Source organism: Gymnoscopelus braueri (assembly GCF_963280865.1).
Source record: "Gymnoscopelus braueri genome assembly, chromosome: 10".
Lineage (NCBI taxonomy): Eukaryota > Metazoa > Chordata > Actinopteri > Myctophiformes > Myctophidae > Gymnoscopelus > Gymnoscopelus braueri.
This window is the reverse complement of record NC_137611.1, coordinates 32,667,221-32,681,318: the sequence shown is the minus strand read 5'-3', so window position 1 is coordinate 32,681,318 and position 14,098 is coordinate 32,667,221. Positions and strand designations below refer to the sequence as shown.

Genomic DNA, 14,098 nt, shown 5'->3' with positions numbered 1-14,098 from the left:
GGTCTAAGCTGACAACATGGACGCCAGCCGCGTGCAGCCGATCAAGCTCGCCAGAGTAAGAAACTATTAAATTTGGGCGAAATAATGTAAAATATATAATAATAACGGACTCACACGAACCCAAACTACTTCTGTCACGTTCGGTGGTGAATGAACGAAGTGAGATGTTAGTCTGAGCTTGGTATTTAGCGAGCAGTTCCTCGGCCCGTGTTGCTCCATCATGGAGGCGATACATGCTGCAGCTAAACCAGTGGACCGATAGCAACATGCTAAGCTAACGCTACTGTTAAATATACGGTACATAATGGCAGTGGTGGTTCCCTGTATGTTGACTTTGCTTTTTATTTTTTAAAGTCTCAACACGTCCTTTTTCTTTGTCATTTTAGGTCACCAAGGTGCTCGGAAGAACTGGTTCCCAGGGACAATGTACACAGGTAACGTTGATGCTATGCTAAACTGGCTAACTAACAAAGTTATATCTTGTCTATTTGACCACAGTTCTCCATGATGTTTGATTTTTTTCAAACTGTTGCAAAGTGTGTATGCATGATCGTATATTGGGTGATTTAGTAGGTTAGACGAGTAACGTCATTCCCTTTCTTTTTTTATTGGCCAGCTGTTAGTATGGTAATATAACATTTGTTGCCGAAGTTGAAATCCATACCTTGAGAATATATGGTGTTAAATTGCACTGAATTCCTTCCCGTTGATGGCAATTAAAAAATAAACGTGCATTTCTTTCATTTGTAACATCCATAGATTTAAGACAATGCTGGTGTGCCTCTCTACAGATTTCTATTTGAAATAATGTTAAACTAATTTGTATTACATTTTTGTAAATTAATTCTATAGCCTTGTCGTCCCTTTCTCCTGTATAACACATATGAGACGTAGCCCAACAGTGGGTCATAGAAACGACTTATTTTCTCCATCAGTCACTTGAAAAGTGATTTGATGTCCCTCCTTTTTATTGCAGGTCTGGGTAGAGAAGTGATTTGATGTCCTGTTCTTTTTTTTGCAGGTCCGTGTAGAGTTCATGGATGACAGCAATCGCTCTATCATCAGGAATGTGAAGGGCCCAGTTAGAGAGGGTGATGTTCTGACACTCCTGGAGTCTGAAAGAGAGGCCAGGAGGCTGCGATAGGTACGGTTACCATCGTAGATGCAGATATGCTTTGAGTTACTAGATTTCATGCAGGTTGGCTGTAATGCATACTTTGCGTAGGGACGTGTGTCCCCCATCAAGTTATACATCTTCGTCTATCTTTTTGCCCTCAAAGTGCAACAGAACGATTTATTTAAAGGGCAAGACCACTTTGGTAAAGGTTTGGGATGTGTAGTTACCTTGCCATGATGTAACTCCAAAGGTGGAAAAGAATTGCTCCAATAGAAATTGATCATTCAAAATATACTCATTGACTTGCATGTTTCACCGTAGAGGTTAAACGGCTCTCAAAGTCATTCTTTCAGCCTGTAAACGAACACAATGTTGATTCAGACAATATAGAAAGTCACAAAACCCAGTACTGTTTTACATTTTTATTTGGCAGAAAACCCAGACTGGATCCGGATCTTCAAATTCAAATAGTAAAATCAACAGGAAGTTGTCATTTTTATCAAAAAAACAAACTGTATTGGGTTTGTTTGTGTTCGTTTACGGGCTAAAATAGTGACTTCGAGAGCCGTTTCACTGTACAATGTCGGTGAGGAGCATATTTTCAATTATCAATTTCTAATCAATGGAGCAAGTTTTGATTTCTTGTCCGTGTCCAACTTTGGAGTTACACCATGGCAGGGTAACTGCACAACCCAAACCGCTACCAAAGTGGTCTTACAAATGTGCAACATTTTCTCCTGGGGAAGATGCCCACTGTCAACCACAAGATCTGACCCCCTGCCCTGTTTTTGGGTGTAAAGGTTCAACTGGGTGGCATTAGTTGGTTTGTGCTGCTATTATGCGTACAGTCATTGTGGATGTGATGTGAATTGGCCATGTTCGAGGGTGGCAAGTCCAGGCGGGGAGGGCAGTCTGTGTTACTGCACTAGTGACTTGTACAGGTTGGTCTGGTACCTTTCAGCAGGGAGAATATACTAGGTCGGATAGCTTATTTCTCCACATGATTGAATTTTGTTACGTGTATCATGTGTGTCAGAGGATACAGTTGTCGTCTAAACCAATGGTTCTCAAACATTCTTTGCTAGAGTTCCCCTGTTAACAATATTTATTTCAGCCGAGTACCCCTTTCACCAGTACAAAACATTCTTCCTGATGCTGACATTTGGTGTTTCTATCTAACTTTTTTAAATTTTTGGCTTTAATATTCAAACTCAGGCCAGGTCAAAAAATGACACAGCAATCCAGCCAAGAAGTTTTTATTGGCGGGTGGGTGTATATTTGCAATTTGTTTTTTTGGGGCAAATGCTTTTCATAGGTTAATTTTAAAGTTTCCAGATTTATCTGATTTTAATTATGAATGTGCGATAGATGGATTCCTAATATGTGTGTGTAACGTTTAGAGTACCCTAAAGCGCCCCATTTGATCTACAAATTGGGCTACATTGCCCCAAATAACCAGCTGTAGGGGTTAGAAGTGACCTGTCTACACGTGTACGGAAGATTGGGGAAGTGGCTTGAAGACTTAATTGGGAGAGGGGGGCGGGGGTTATATATTGATAAAGGCTCTTGTTGGACACATTGCATTAGGCACTTATAGATTTATTTATAATGCATTAATAACTACGGCTTTCCGTTTAGATTTTGCAGGAGGAGTTAAATTTGAAGGTATTTGGCATGCTGTATGACACTGTTCTCTTCTCTTGCAGTGCCCAGTGGAGATGTGTGGGGTGCCAATCCAATGTGTGGAGTAGTAGGGACCACACTGACCACTCTAGTGACCAGTCCTAGAGTAGTAGGGACCACACTGACCACTCTAGTGACCAGTCCTAGAGTAGTCGGGCCTATTACCTGCAATGGACATCTCACCTCACTTGTGACTGTTTGAAAATAAATTTGGTTATTGATGACTGAAGGAGGTCCTGTGTTCTGTCATTGTTTTGAGTTTGGGGAAAAAATATATTCTGGAAAGTGTTTTTATTAACTGCATTGTAGTAGACTACCTCTTGTGATGATCAAGACCTTGGTATATAAATCTTGTGAAAGTTAGATTTTTCCAAGCAAATTATGTTGAAGAATATGATTTGCTCATACCTATCTGATTCTATCCAAACAATATAAAAGGACATTGCTGATATTTTCATTTCATTCCATTGTCAAAACAGAATAGCAAAACTAGCCAATGAGAAACATTAAGCACGGCATTAAAGCAGACACTTAATGTTGTCCGAGTACTATCAATACTTGCCATTTGGCTTCTATAACTTGATATGACATGGTTAATGACATAGACCAAATTAAAGGTGGGAATAAACTTCTGGATTAATTTATAAATAGAAGCACTGGTGATGCTGCGTCATTGAAATGAATGGCAATGTCTTAAATTGCAAATCCAGTATGAATGGGAACAGCTGCTACAGCTGAGCTGATGAAGCCACATGCAGCTTATGTTTTCCTGACTTAAAAATTATGGTGTACAAACAAGCCACATTTCTATTACAGAAATGAGTGATTGTGGCGCTATACTGCACTGCTTTGTGAAGCCTGGTGTAAGCCTACGTTGGGAGAATGTTTAGCCGGCCACCATACAGAAGAAAAGCAACCTATGCTGGGATGACCAACTCTTGATGTAAGGGGTTTTGAATAAAATACTGCAGATGAGTAGCCATTCTGACTGCCACATCTACATGGCAAGAAAATACAGTTAAAAATGCTATTTCTGATTTGGCCATTAATTTAATCGAGATTCCAGTGGTGGTTCTCAAATGTCTTTTACAATACATTTTTATCGTAAATTGAATACATCCTCTGCTAATACAACTTATTTGATTGAATATTAAAGTAATACTAGGTAACGTTTTCAACAAAACTAAAGTTAAATTGTATATCTTTTGTGAGTGGCAAAAGTTTCACAACACCCACTCCATGAATTTCACCCCCGGAAGCCTTTTATTTATATATTTTCTATTGAATGTGGACTGGGGGGACTTTCCCGGGGAAATGACGTTCCTGGCCAACGTCATGACGTCGTGGCCGACGTCCCCAGGAACTACCGCAACGGTTTCCTGTTTGGCCAGGAACTATCGCGGTAATAACTAAAAGGAACCTCACGCTGATGTTAAGAGAATGTAGGATTAGAAGATCGAAAAAGAACAGAAAAAGAAAGCACAGCTCATGGTAACTAATGCTCCACTGGCTAAGAGAAACGATCCGTAGATAGTATAAAACAATTAAAAGATCGCTTTTTGAAACGCTTCCGGCTTCCGGTGAAAACGAATGGAATTCTGGGTAATCGAGGATTACGGAAATTGTATGCAGTGACGGTAGTGACCAGCAGAGGTTGCTAAAAATCGTTATTTGGGATTCTGCATTGTATAACTTTAACTCATATGGAAGTTTATTTGTTCTTGTTTTTTTATTCACCATTTTATTATCGTTACTATCGTTAACCATTGTCTTTGTTGTAGTAGTGAACCACTTGAGTTAAAATGATTGGTAATGATCTATAATTATCTTTCTTTTTATGCCTAGTTATGCTTTAAACAGCCCTTCAGCCAGTTCTCAATATGCCCAGCAGAGGGCAGCATCACTATTTAATTCAGGGTTCAGCATAGGCAAGAATTCTCAGCGATGCTGAGACCTAATGCTGTGGTCAATATCCACTGTTCTACATTAATTAATGACTCCTGGCAACCCATGATAAATTCTTGGTAACCCTTGCCCTAACGATAGAGAAGAGTAATGAATGTGGTGGAGATTTGCAAAGTCACGCTTCCTGTTTGTGACAAAATGTATTTTATGTTATACTGTACTATGGTTTCAAAAATTCATAATTTCTATACAACATGGCATAAAAAAAACGTAAAGCTATTTAAAAGCACTGAAAAATGTCATAGTATGGCATTGAAAAATAGCTTATCTGTTCTCATGGTTATATGTTATGGTATGTGTAGCTGATGTTACATATCAGTTAATGGGGATCCTAATAAATTCAAATCTAAAACATCATACCATTAGGCATATGTCAAATAAATGTCATACCTTGGCACTGTATATGCTGAAGGAATTCTGATTGAACTTTGGTTCTCTGTTCCACAAAAAAAAAGGCTGTTTTGACCGATATGCAATAGCCTGTAGCAAAGGTGTGCAAACTCTGATTATTTGATATACTGTGGTGTCAAAAACCCGGTCAAACATACAGTATGTCAAAAACAATATGGTATCAAAAACAACATATACTGTACTACTATGGTGTCATCATGACATACTATAATGGTGTCGGAAAACAATGCCTACGTACGACCAGGGGTGTCAAACTAGCGGCCTGTGGGCCACATACACTAAGTCTATCAATCTAGCAGGATGATTTTGGGAAGAAGAAACAATATGTAGCTATCTGTACATAGATACATAGATAAATAACAGACACCACTCTCTCACTGCTATCTCTCCCTACCACTGTGTGTAGCCTGATGTTCTGGTACTTGTGTTGTGAAGTGTTTGGACGCCATAGTCTACTAGACTCTAAGAGGTTCTTCCCTCAGGCTATCAGAGTCCTGAACAATGACCCAACTGCCATTTCAACTATCTTTAACGCCATTACATCTATCTTTAACCTGTAAATACTATAGTAGACTATGTTATCTGTAACATCATCATATGGCATCGTAAAATAATATAGGCTTTTTTCAGAAATATTGATTTATTTATTTCAAAATGTTTTATCCCATGATTTTTGCAACCCCATTTTTTTCACCCAGTGCCAATTGTCTAAGTAATCCTGGGCGCTACACTCCCTCTGCCAGCCTAGTGAGAGCCCAGAGCAGAGCTCATACCTCCTTCAATGCATGAGAGCAAACAAGCCTTCTTATCACCCGACAGGGGGGAGTAGCGCATGGAAGGAACACATTATTCCAACCAGTTCCTTCCCCCTCCATCAGGGGGAGGCAGTATAGAGACCAGGATTACTTTTTGTTTTTTGTTTAGGAGACACGCGCAAACTCCACACAGAAAGGCCCTTTCACCAACCCCACCTAGGGTATGGGCACTGATGACGCGGAGGAGAGGACACACCCCCAGTGCCCACGGCGCCCTGGCGGGAATTGAACCCAGGACCTTCCAGCTGTGAGGCGACAGCGCTACCGACTGCACCAGCGCCACCGTGCCGCCCTCATGTTTTCAAGTCATGTTTTTAGTAATTAAAAAAGGGGGTAATTTACTGAAATGAACATACAATCAGAAAAAGTAGGCATATAATAAAAAAAATATCGGTTATCGATTTAACCACTTGAACCCTAGTGTCCCTCCCTATTCTGAGTCGAACATTCAGCAAAAATAAATCAGCTATTTTCGGTCAAAAATAGCAAACCACCTTAATAAAGCTAGATACATACAATATATCATACCACAATCAAGTCACCCCGATTGGTTAGCATACAGTATACAGTATACAATTTAGGCATTTAGCAGTCGCTCTTAATCCAGAGCGATTCACTATGGATTTACAGTACGTGGCTGATTCTGGGGGTGCAGTTTCTGGCTACACCAGTGTTATTTACTGATACCCCAATGGACCACTGACAAACTGTGGCCAGAACCAGTATTTAATTTATCTGTACTAAGACTTGCTGTGAAAACATATTCTACTGTACTTTGTTGTCATTTTTTTTTTTCCTGATCATTTACCCTAGTAAATGTTGCCATATCACATTTCTCTATACTGTTCATGTTGCTTACATATCGGGTTACAGTTGCTCAGGCAGGAGAATTTCTGTCACTGAAACCCCTATCAACAAGTCAAGTGGCAATCTGACACCAAGACACAAACAAGTCTTGGCAGTATTTCATTAACTTGCAGTGAGCTGTGAGAGAGCAAGGAGGACAAGCTGGCACTTGACACCATATTGACAGAGCGAGAGAGACAGAAACAGAGATTCCATGTACGTATATACTCAACAGGCATCATTGTCAATGATAGCAGTACAATGGATGAGAACAACTTGGTGTCATCTTACTAACCCTGCCATTATCCATCCACACCTCTCCTCATTACATGCCCACACAGAACCATAGCTGGCATCTGAGTTTGCTCTCAGTTTCTCAGGATTTTTCTTGCTTTCTGCATCTCCCTCTTTCTTTCCCTCTCTCTTGCATGCAATTTGTCTTGCCAAAACGGATGCACACACACACAGTGAGAAACACATTTCTTCCAAGGCCGCTCCCTGTTTGTCTACATGCCTCTGAGGTTTCACCCAGCCAGGGTAAAAACATGTGCAGGGTAAGTGGCGATAGGCACGTCTGTCTGCAGGGAATATCCAATTGATATTTTGCCAGCCCTTACACAAACATGTACGCACGCACGCACGCACACACGCACGCACACACGCACACACGCACACACAAATTTGGCTGGTCTCTCTTTGTCCTAATGATATGATGAAGGGACAAAATCATGCTTCTTGCAGTATGGGTATGTTTATGGGTTTAGTTCATGGATTTGTCTGAAAGCAAAGGATGTTCTCCCTTGGTTTGTGGGATTTGACCAACACCTAAAATATGCAGCTCAAAGCTCAGTCATAAATATGAAGCTTCCAAAATAGCCCCCGACAGATCATGTTTAACCACTTGGAGCAATATTGCACGTTATTCAAAATGACATTTCTCTTGGTCAACCACCATTAGGATATGGACCCTTTAGGTACCTTGTCATGCACAGAAACCTATCCTGAAACTAATGTCTGTAATCATGGTAAAGTATGCCAAACAAATGAAGGTCATTTCATGTTCAAGGACACATTTTCAATTAATTATTTCACCTGCTTGCAGTTATGCCTATTGAGAGCTAGGGGACTAGTCAGCATTTAAGTGCTAGCTGTAACAAGAATAAAGTAAAAGGAGAATGGGAAGTTCATTTCCATTTGTATTTTTCTTTATCAAAACAGATAACAGGAGAGCACAATATATAGACAGAGAGCCAAAGCACAATTGAGAAGAGTGTGATGGCATGTTAATGGCTTGTAAGCTCCTGTGTATGTGCAACAAGACTAAGAGTCATTAATAAGGGCATAAATAAGCCATTGTGCTTTTACGAGCGATCCAGTTTAGAGGACCTTGTATTGTGAATTGCACTTCATGCACTGTTTCCATGTCTTTTCTAAATAAAGTATTCAATCAATCGATCAATCAAAAGTCAAAAAGGCCTACCTGTTGCTCCTTACACCCAACCAAAGGGTGGAGCTAGAGGAAAAGCCATGGGGTCACCAAAATCAGTAGGGTTCATCTTCCGGGCAGAATGTATGTGCTCAGCATGTTTCATGGCAGTCTGCCTATTTTGATTTTGAGATAACGTGTATGCAGATGAGAAAATTCCTTGGCCTAAGGGTGGCAATAGAGGAAAGGCCATTGGGTCACCAAATTCCGTATGGGCCAGCTTGTTTCATGGCGTTCCACCCATCCATCGATTTTGGGAAAACATGTGTGAAAGTGGGAATCTTGGCCTAATAGTGGCACTACAGGAAAGGCCATTGGGTCACCAACATTACTAGGGAACATCCTCTAGGATTCATGAAGGTGCACAGAAAAGTCCACGGGAATCCAGCCTACTACTTTTATGAATTCTGTAAGTTCTATTATACTGCTAATAAACATACAAAGTAAATGGTATAGAGATTCATATCACCTTCACTCTGGGTATATATATCGTTTTGTATTTTAGATTTGTCGTATGTTGCCAGGGGTTTACTGGAGGTGGTAGTTCAGAGCCTTTGACTAGTTGTTTGAGCTGCATACACGCCCGCACATGCATGGACATGCACGTGCGTACCATTGATAGTGCGTCTACCTCGCGTATCGATCAAAAACAACCATTCACACCTCTTACCAACGCTTACAAAAGCTGCCGAGTGCCGTAAATTAACATGATAGGAATGACCGACCAGAGGTTATTTCAATTGGCGCTGGCTCGCATGCGTGTGATGTAGCACTCCACTAGTAAAAATAAATATCCACAGTACACCTCTGTCTATATAGGTTCATATTATAACCCACATTGATATAGAAAGAGGGTAAAACAAGGGTATTGTGCACAGAACTTTACCAACAGCGCTAAAGCTTGTTCATTTTTAGCGTAATTTTATTGATGAGCAAAGTAGCCTACAATCCCACTTGTTACAGCCAAACTTCGTTTGCGCGCATGTACTTGTATCCAACAATCGGTTAGTCTGGCATTGATTGATAGGACAGCTCCGGTTAAGTACTACTTACAGAGCCTTCTTAGTGCTGTGTTAAGAAGGGCACTGAAGTGCACGTTCGGGAAACCCCCGTAACTTAAGGCAGCCTTCTATTACCGGAGTCCTTAACTCCCTGGCTAAGTAGTACGTTATCGGGAAACCCGGCCCTTGACAGAAATAGCGGCCAACTCTCCCTGGCCCCATCTCCAGTATCCACCAAACACATCTTGATCATTAGAGTCTTGTTCAGAAGCTTGTTTAAGAACAGTATGCAGTGCACTACATCCACCATCCGCCAGTTGAAATATCTGACCAACGCTAACAGCAATCTCTAATCACTCCCATAGGTATTGGTAGAGGTAACTATAGGTCTTCTAAAATTGGACTCAGGCAGTCCGTCACGGGATGTACTTGGAGTTGACTCTTTTAGAGGGGTTGGCAGGCACTGGAGGAAGTGACTGGAGGTTTTGTCCCTCTCTTGCGGAGCAGCGGGACGTACAACAGGGAGGTCACAGAGCCTCCTGAGGGGCTGAGAGGCCACTGATTTACAGGCTGTGACCCCCGACTGTGACCTGGGTCACGGCCCTCAAATACACTAACAGGGCCCACATGCCTGGGAAGACAAATGCCTCCGAGGTAACTGTCGGACATTTGCTATTCCTTTCCCTTTCCCTTTTTCTTTTCACCCCCCCTCTCCTCTGGCTTGCTCCCAGGTTCTCTCCCTCCATCTCTTCAACGCTCCCTTGCTTTTCCTTTCCGTCTGCTCCTCTCTCTTCCTCTCCACTCTCTCCAGTTCCCATTGTTCTAGTTAACATTAGTGCACCTTGCTACCTTCGCATGTGTGTTTCCTGTGACTAATTGCAGTAGTGAAACCAGGTCTAATGAACCAAGGTCAAGTTTGCACCACTTAATGCAACGGGAACACATTCAAAAACAGGAAGGATGGGGGTGTCTGAGGAGATGAATCCATGAGGCCTCATCCTGTCTGGAGACATGGCATGCATAGGCACTTCCTCCTTTGAGAGCATGAACTATGTTAACCTGTTGTTATGTTGGATGTTCAGTCCCTATATAGGACTAACACTTACTTAAATATCCTTGGAGAAAGAATTGAGGGGAAGCCCTTGGATTTGGAAGTAAATTACCAGATGACCCCAGTACTCCATTACTGACCTGTCTGTCCAGCATTAAAGCCTGGATGAGTGAGAACTTTCTCAAGCTTAACGAGGATAAAACAGAGGTTCTCATAATTGGTTCTAATGAGCAGAGAGAATCAATTACAAGTAGACTCGGCAACATGACTGTAGAAAGTAGCACTACAGTCAAGAACCTGGGTGTTATTATTGACTCTGAATTGAATTTTAATGCACACATTAGTCATGTCATCAAGATTGCCTTCTTTCACCTGAGAAATATTGCACGAATTAGAGCCTATCTGTCACTGGACGATGCAAAAACATTAATCCACACTTTTGTTTTCTCTCGACTTGATTATTGTAATGCACTTTTTCTGGCTTGCCAAAGAAAACAACCGACAGATTACAACTCGTCCAAAATGCGGCAGTCAGAGTTTTAACTAAAACTAAGATGAGGGAACATATCACCCCAGTCAGCATCATTACATTGTCTCCCAGTTGTTTTTAGGATTGATTTTAAAATTATTTTACTTGTTTATAAAGCTCTCAATGGCCTGGCACCTTCCTACCTCAAGGACCTCCTGCCTAGATATGTTCCAAATCACCCCCTCAGGTCCTCTAGTGCTGGCCTACTCGACGTGCCTGAAATGTCATATAAAAAACAAGGTGACGCAGCATTTTGCTTCTATGGGCCGACTGCTTGGAATAAACTCCCATTATACCTAAGACAGGCCCCCTCTGTGGATAGCTTTAAAGCACAGCTCAAGACTTACCTCTTCACTCTTGCTTTTAGTTGATCTTTTTCTATGTCGCTGTGCCTTTATTTTTATGCCATTGTTAAACTGCTTTGCTGTTTTTTTCTCTGCTTTATTGTTGATTTGGGTTGCTTTTTCTGTAAAGCATTTTCGCTTTATTTTATTTTCTGCATTTCTCCCTGTAAAGCACTGCTGCATTTATGTCATGAAAGGTGCTATATAAATAAAGTGTATTATTATTATTATTATTATTATTATTATTATTATTATTATTATTATTATTAAGTCAGACTGAAAGAGTTGACATTTAAGGGAGAATTTTAATTTTTAGTTTATTTTTATTATGTATTATTTTACAGTTATTTCAAGGTTTCATGTACGACAATGGTTTACAAGTAAATTACACATGATCATAAAAATAAAAAAATCCAATCATATGAACATAATCATAAAAACCTAGTCATAAAAACATAATCATAAACAATATTAAATCATTATACTGTGACTCAATACATTTTATACATACTGTACATCTGATAACAATTACGATGACAATTATGGAAACATTATTTAAAACATACCTGCCTCAAATTCTAATTCCTTTAAACATCCAATTTGAAAGTCTCTAGTAGCACAATAACTAAGACAAGTTTTTCCCAGCTCGCCGTTGACTCAAAGGACCTCAAGAATCAGCCGATCCTGAGACCCTTGTTTGGTAGCTTTTTCTTTTTTTTTCTTCTTTTTTTTTTGATTGATTGAATACTTTATTTACAGTTTGTAAAGACAAGCACAGGGAAGTACAGTTCTGTTAATAGGATTTTATTTATTTTTTTAAAGACTTTATTTTTCATTTTTTTTAACTTTGTCATGTGGACAGCAAACGACAGTGCTGTCCTCAATTGTTTGGTAGCTTACTAGAACATCTCTCATTAGAATGAGAAATGCTTATTATCTCCTGCCTCACTAAGGTGCGCTATTGTTATTTTGTGCTTCCCTGGTCTCAGAATGTATATAGTTATTTTTCTTTTCTTTTCTTTTCTGTGCTGGACGGTATTTTGGGAAGGGTTAACATTTTTAAGATGTTCATCCTCTACCAAGGTTTTTGTATAATGTTACGTATTAAGATGAAACTATGTAGTAGGACTTTTCCTAAATAAAGAATTGCAAAAAAAAGAAAAAAAGAATGAGAAATGTTAATTAGGTAGCATAATAAGATTGCTTTTTAAACATACAGGAGCCAGACTTCACTCTCCTATTAGCCAGGGACAAAGGATAAGGATAATTCCTTTAACAGGTCCGTTCATGAAAGTCCTTGCGGTCTTGTTTCCAATGAGGGCCTGTGAGCAATTAGGGGTTAAGAGTCTTGCTCAGGGACATATTTCATTTCATCAACACATTTGCTGGCCTGGCCTGGAATCGCAACCAGGGCATCTGGCTCCCTAGGCGGGCTCACTAACCACTCACTAACCACTCAGCTATGGCCAGCTCAATGCCTGATAAGAGTGCAATGATGCGTTCTAAAATTATCCCCAGTAATAAAACGAAGTGCTGATTGATAGACCCTCGTCAAGCTGTTTCAAGGTGGTAGGGGGGCAGTGTGCATGTAGATAATGTCAGCATAATCAAGTACTGACAGGAAGGTACACTGAACCAAAAGCTTCCTATCATCACATGAGAAACACGATCTATTCCTGTAAAAGAACCCAATTTTCAGTCAATTAACCCATTTAGACTGATTGTAAACTCTGCGAAAGAAAGAAGAGATTAGAGTGACCCACCATCGGCCATCTATTTGATAGCACCTCAGTACATGCGGGGGGCAGGGGGTTGGGATTTGGTGTGCAGGCCAGAAAAACAAAAAACAAGCAATTAATGTTTTGTGAAGGAGCCATCCCCCAAAAAGGCCTACTAATGTGACACCATACACGTGTTCTCTGTGAACGCTGCAAGTGCAGCCATTGTAACGGGGTCAGCAGCTGCTCACATAGCTTTGAGAGGCTCTCAGGGAAAAAGTATTATCACCTGCAGTCACGGCTCCTATACCACAAACGTTTAGAGGTAAATCCAGGTCACACGTTGATGACACAGGACACAAAACACCTGCTGTAAGTGGGTTAGCAGTGTTGGGCTTGTTACTCAAAAAGATAATGTTTTACACATTTACTGCCCGTGGAAAAGTAATTTCTCATTTTTAATTACACTAGTTTTGCATTACTCTGCAGAGTCATCACAATGATTGTGCCTGATTCCTGAATGATTGCATGTGACAAATACAAACTTATTATGCCCACATATCAGCACAAATCTCTAGGACATTCACAAGATCTTTCATTTTGCTCAAGGTTTTATGCACACAAAGTCGACAGAAATGTTGGTGAAAACCAGCCCAGAGCAGTGCGTTTTACTCCACTACAATTATATGAAGATTTTGATTATAACCACTTCAGCCGTAAATATATTTCGGCCATTGGAAAATAGCAGATTTACAAGCTCACAATGCGTCGCGATGCGACGCATTGTGAGCTTGTACGCATTGTGAACTTGTACTTTCACTTAAGTAAAACATTTGAATACTTTTTCCACCACTGACCATGACCCTCTCAGAATATCTTGTGACCCACTTTCGGGTGGAAGAATGTGCTACGGCCCAGCTTCTAGTTGTCCATGCCAATATGGCTCACACTGTCCTGGCTTGTGAAGTTGATACATGAGTACCTTCATTACTGATAGGTCAGATAACTACTCCCCTCACAGCCAACCGGTCAGAATGACCTGCATTGGCAGATGAAAAGGTTCAGCAAATAGCCTTCCACTCAGCACATGGAATGTTAGTTATGAAATCATAGTTTCTGCCAGCTAAATATT

General features: G+C 40.5%; 1 protein-coding gene across 2 annotated transcripts in view; it reads left to right on the top strand.

Annotated features, from left to right (window-relative positions):
* Positions 1-3,033, top strand: part of rps28 (ribosomal protein S28) — a 3,047-nt gene extending 14 nt beyond the window's left edge. The window contains exons 1-5 of one of the 2 annotated variants that reach the window (XM_080439075.1): positions 1-55; positions 387-434; positions 1,022-1,144; positions 2,824-2,857; positions 2,900-3,033. The exon at positions 1-55 is cut by the window's left edge and continues 14 nt beyond it. In XM_080439075.1, coding sequence (XP_080295201.1) covers positions 17-55; positions 387-434; positions 1,022-1,144 — 210 coding nt within the window. In that variant the 5' untranslated portion in view covers positions 1-16 and the 3' untranslated portion in view covers positions 2,824-2,857; positions 2,900-3,033. Of the gene's footprint in view, positions 56-386; positions 435-1,021; positions 1,145-2,823 lie in introns of both variants that reach the window. The other variant, XM_080439074.1, reaches the window with a different exon arrangement.
* The last annotated feature ends 11,065 nt before the right edge of the window (positions 3,034-14,098 follow it).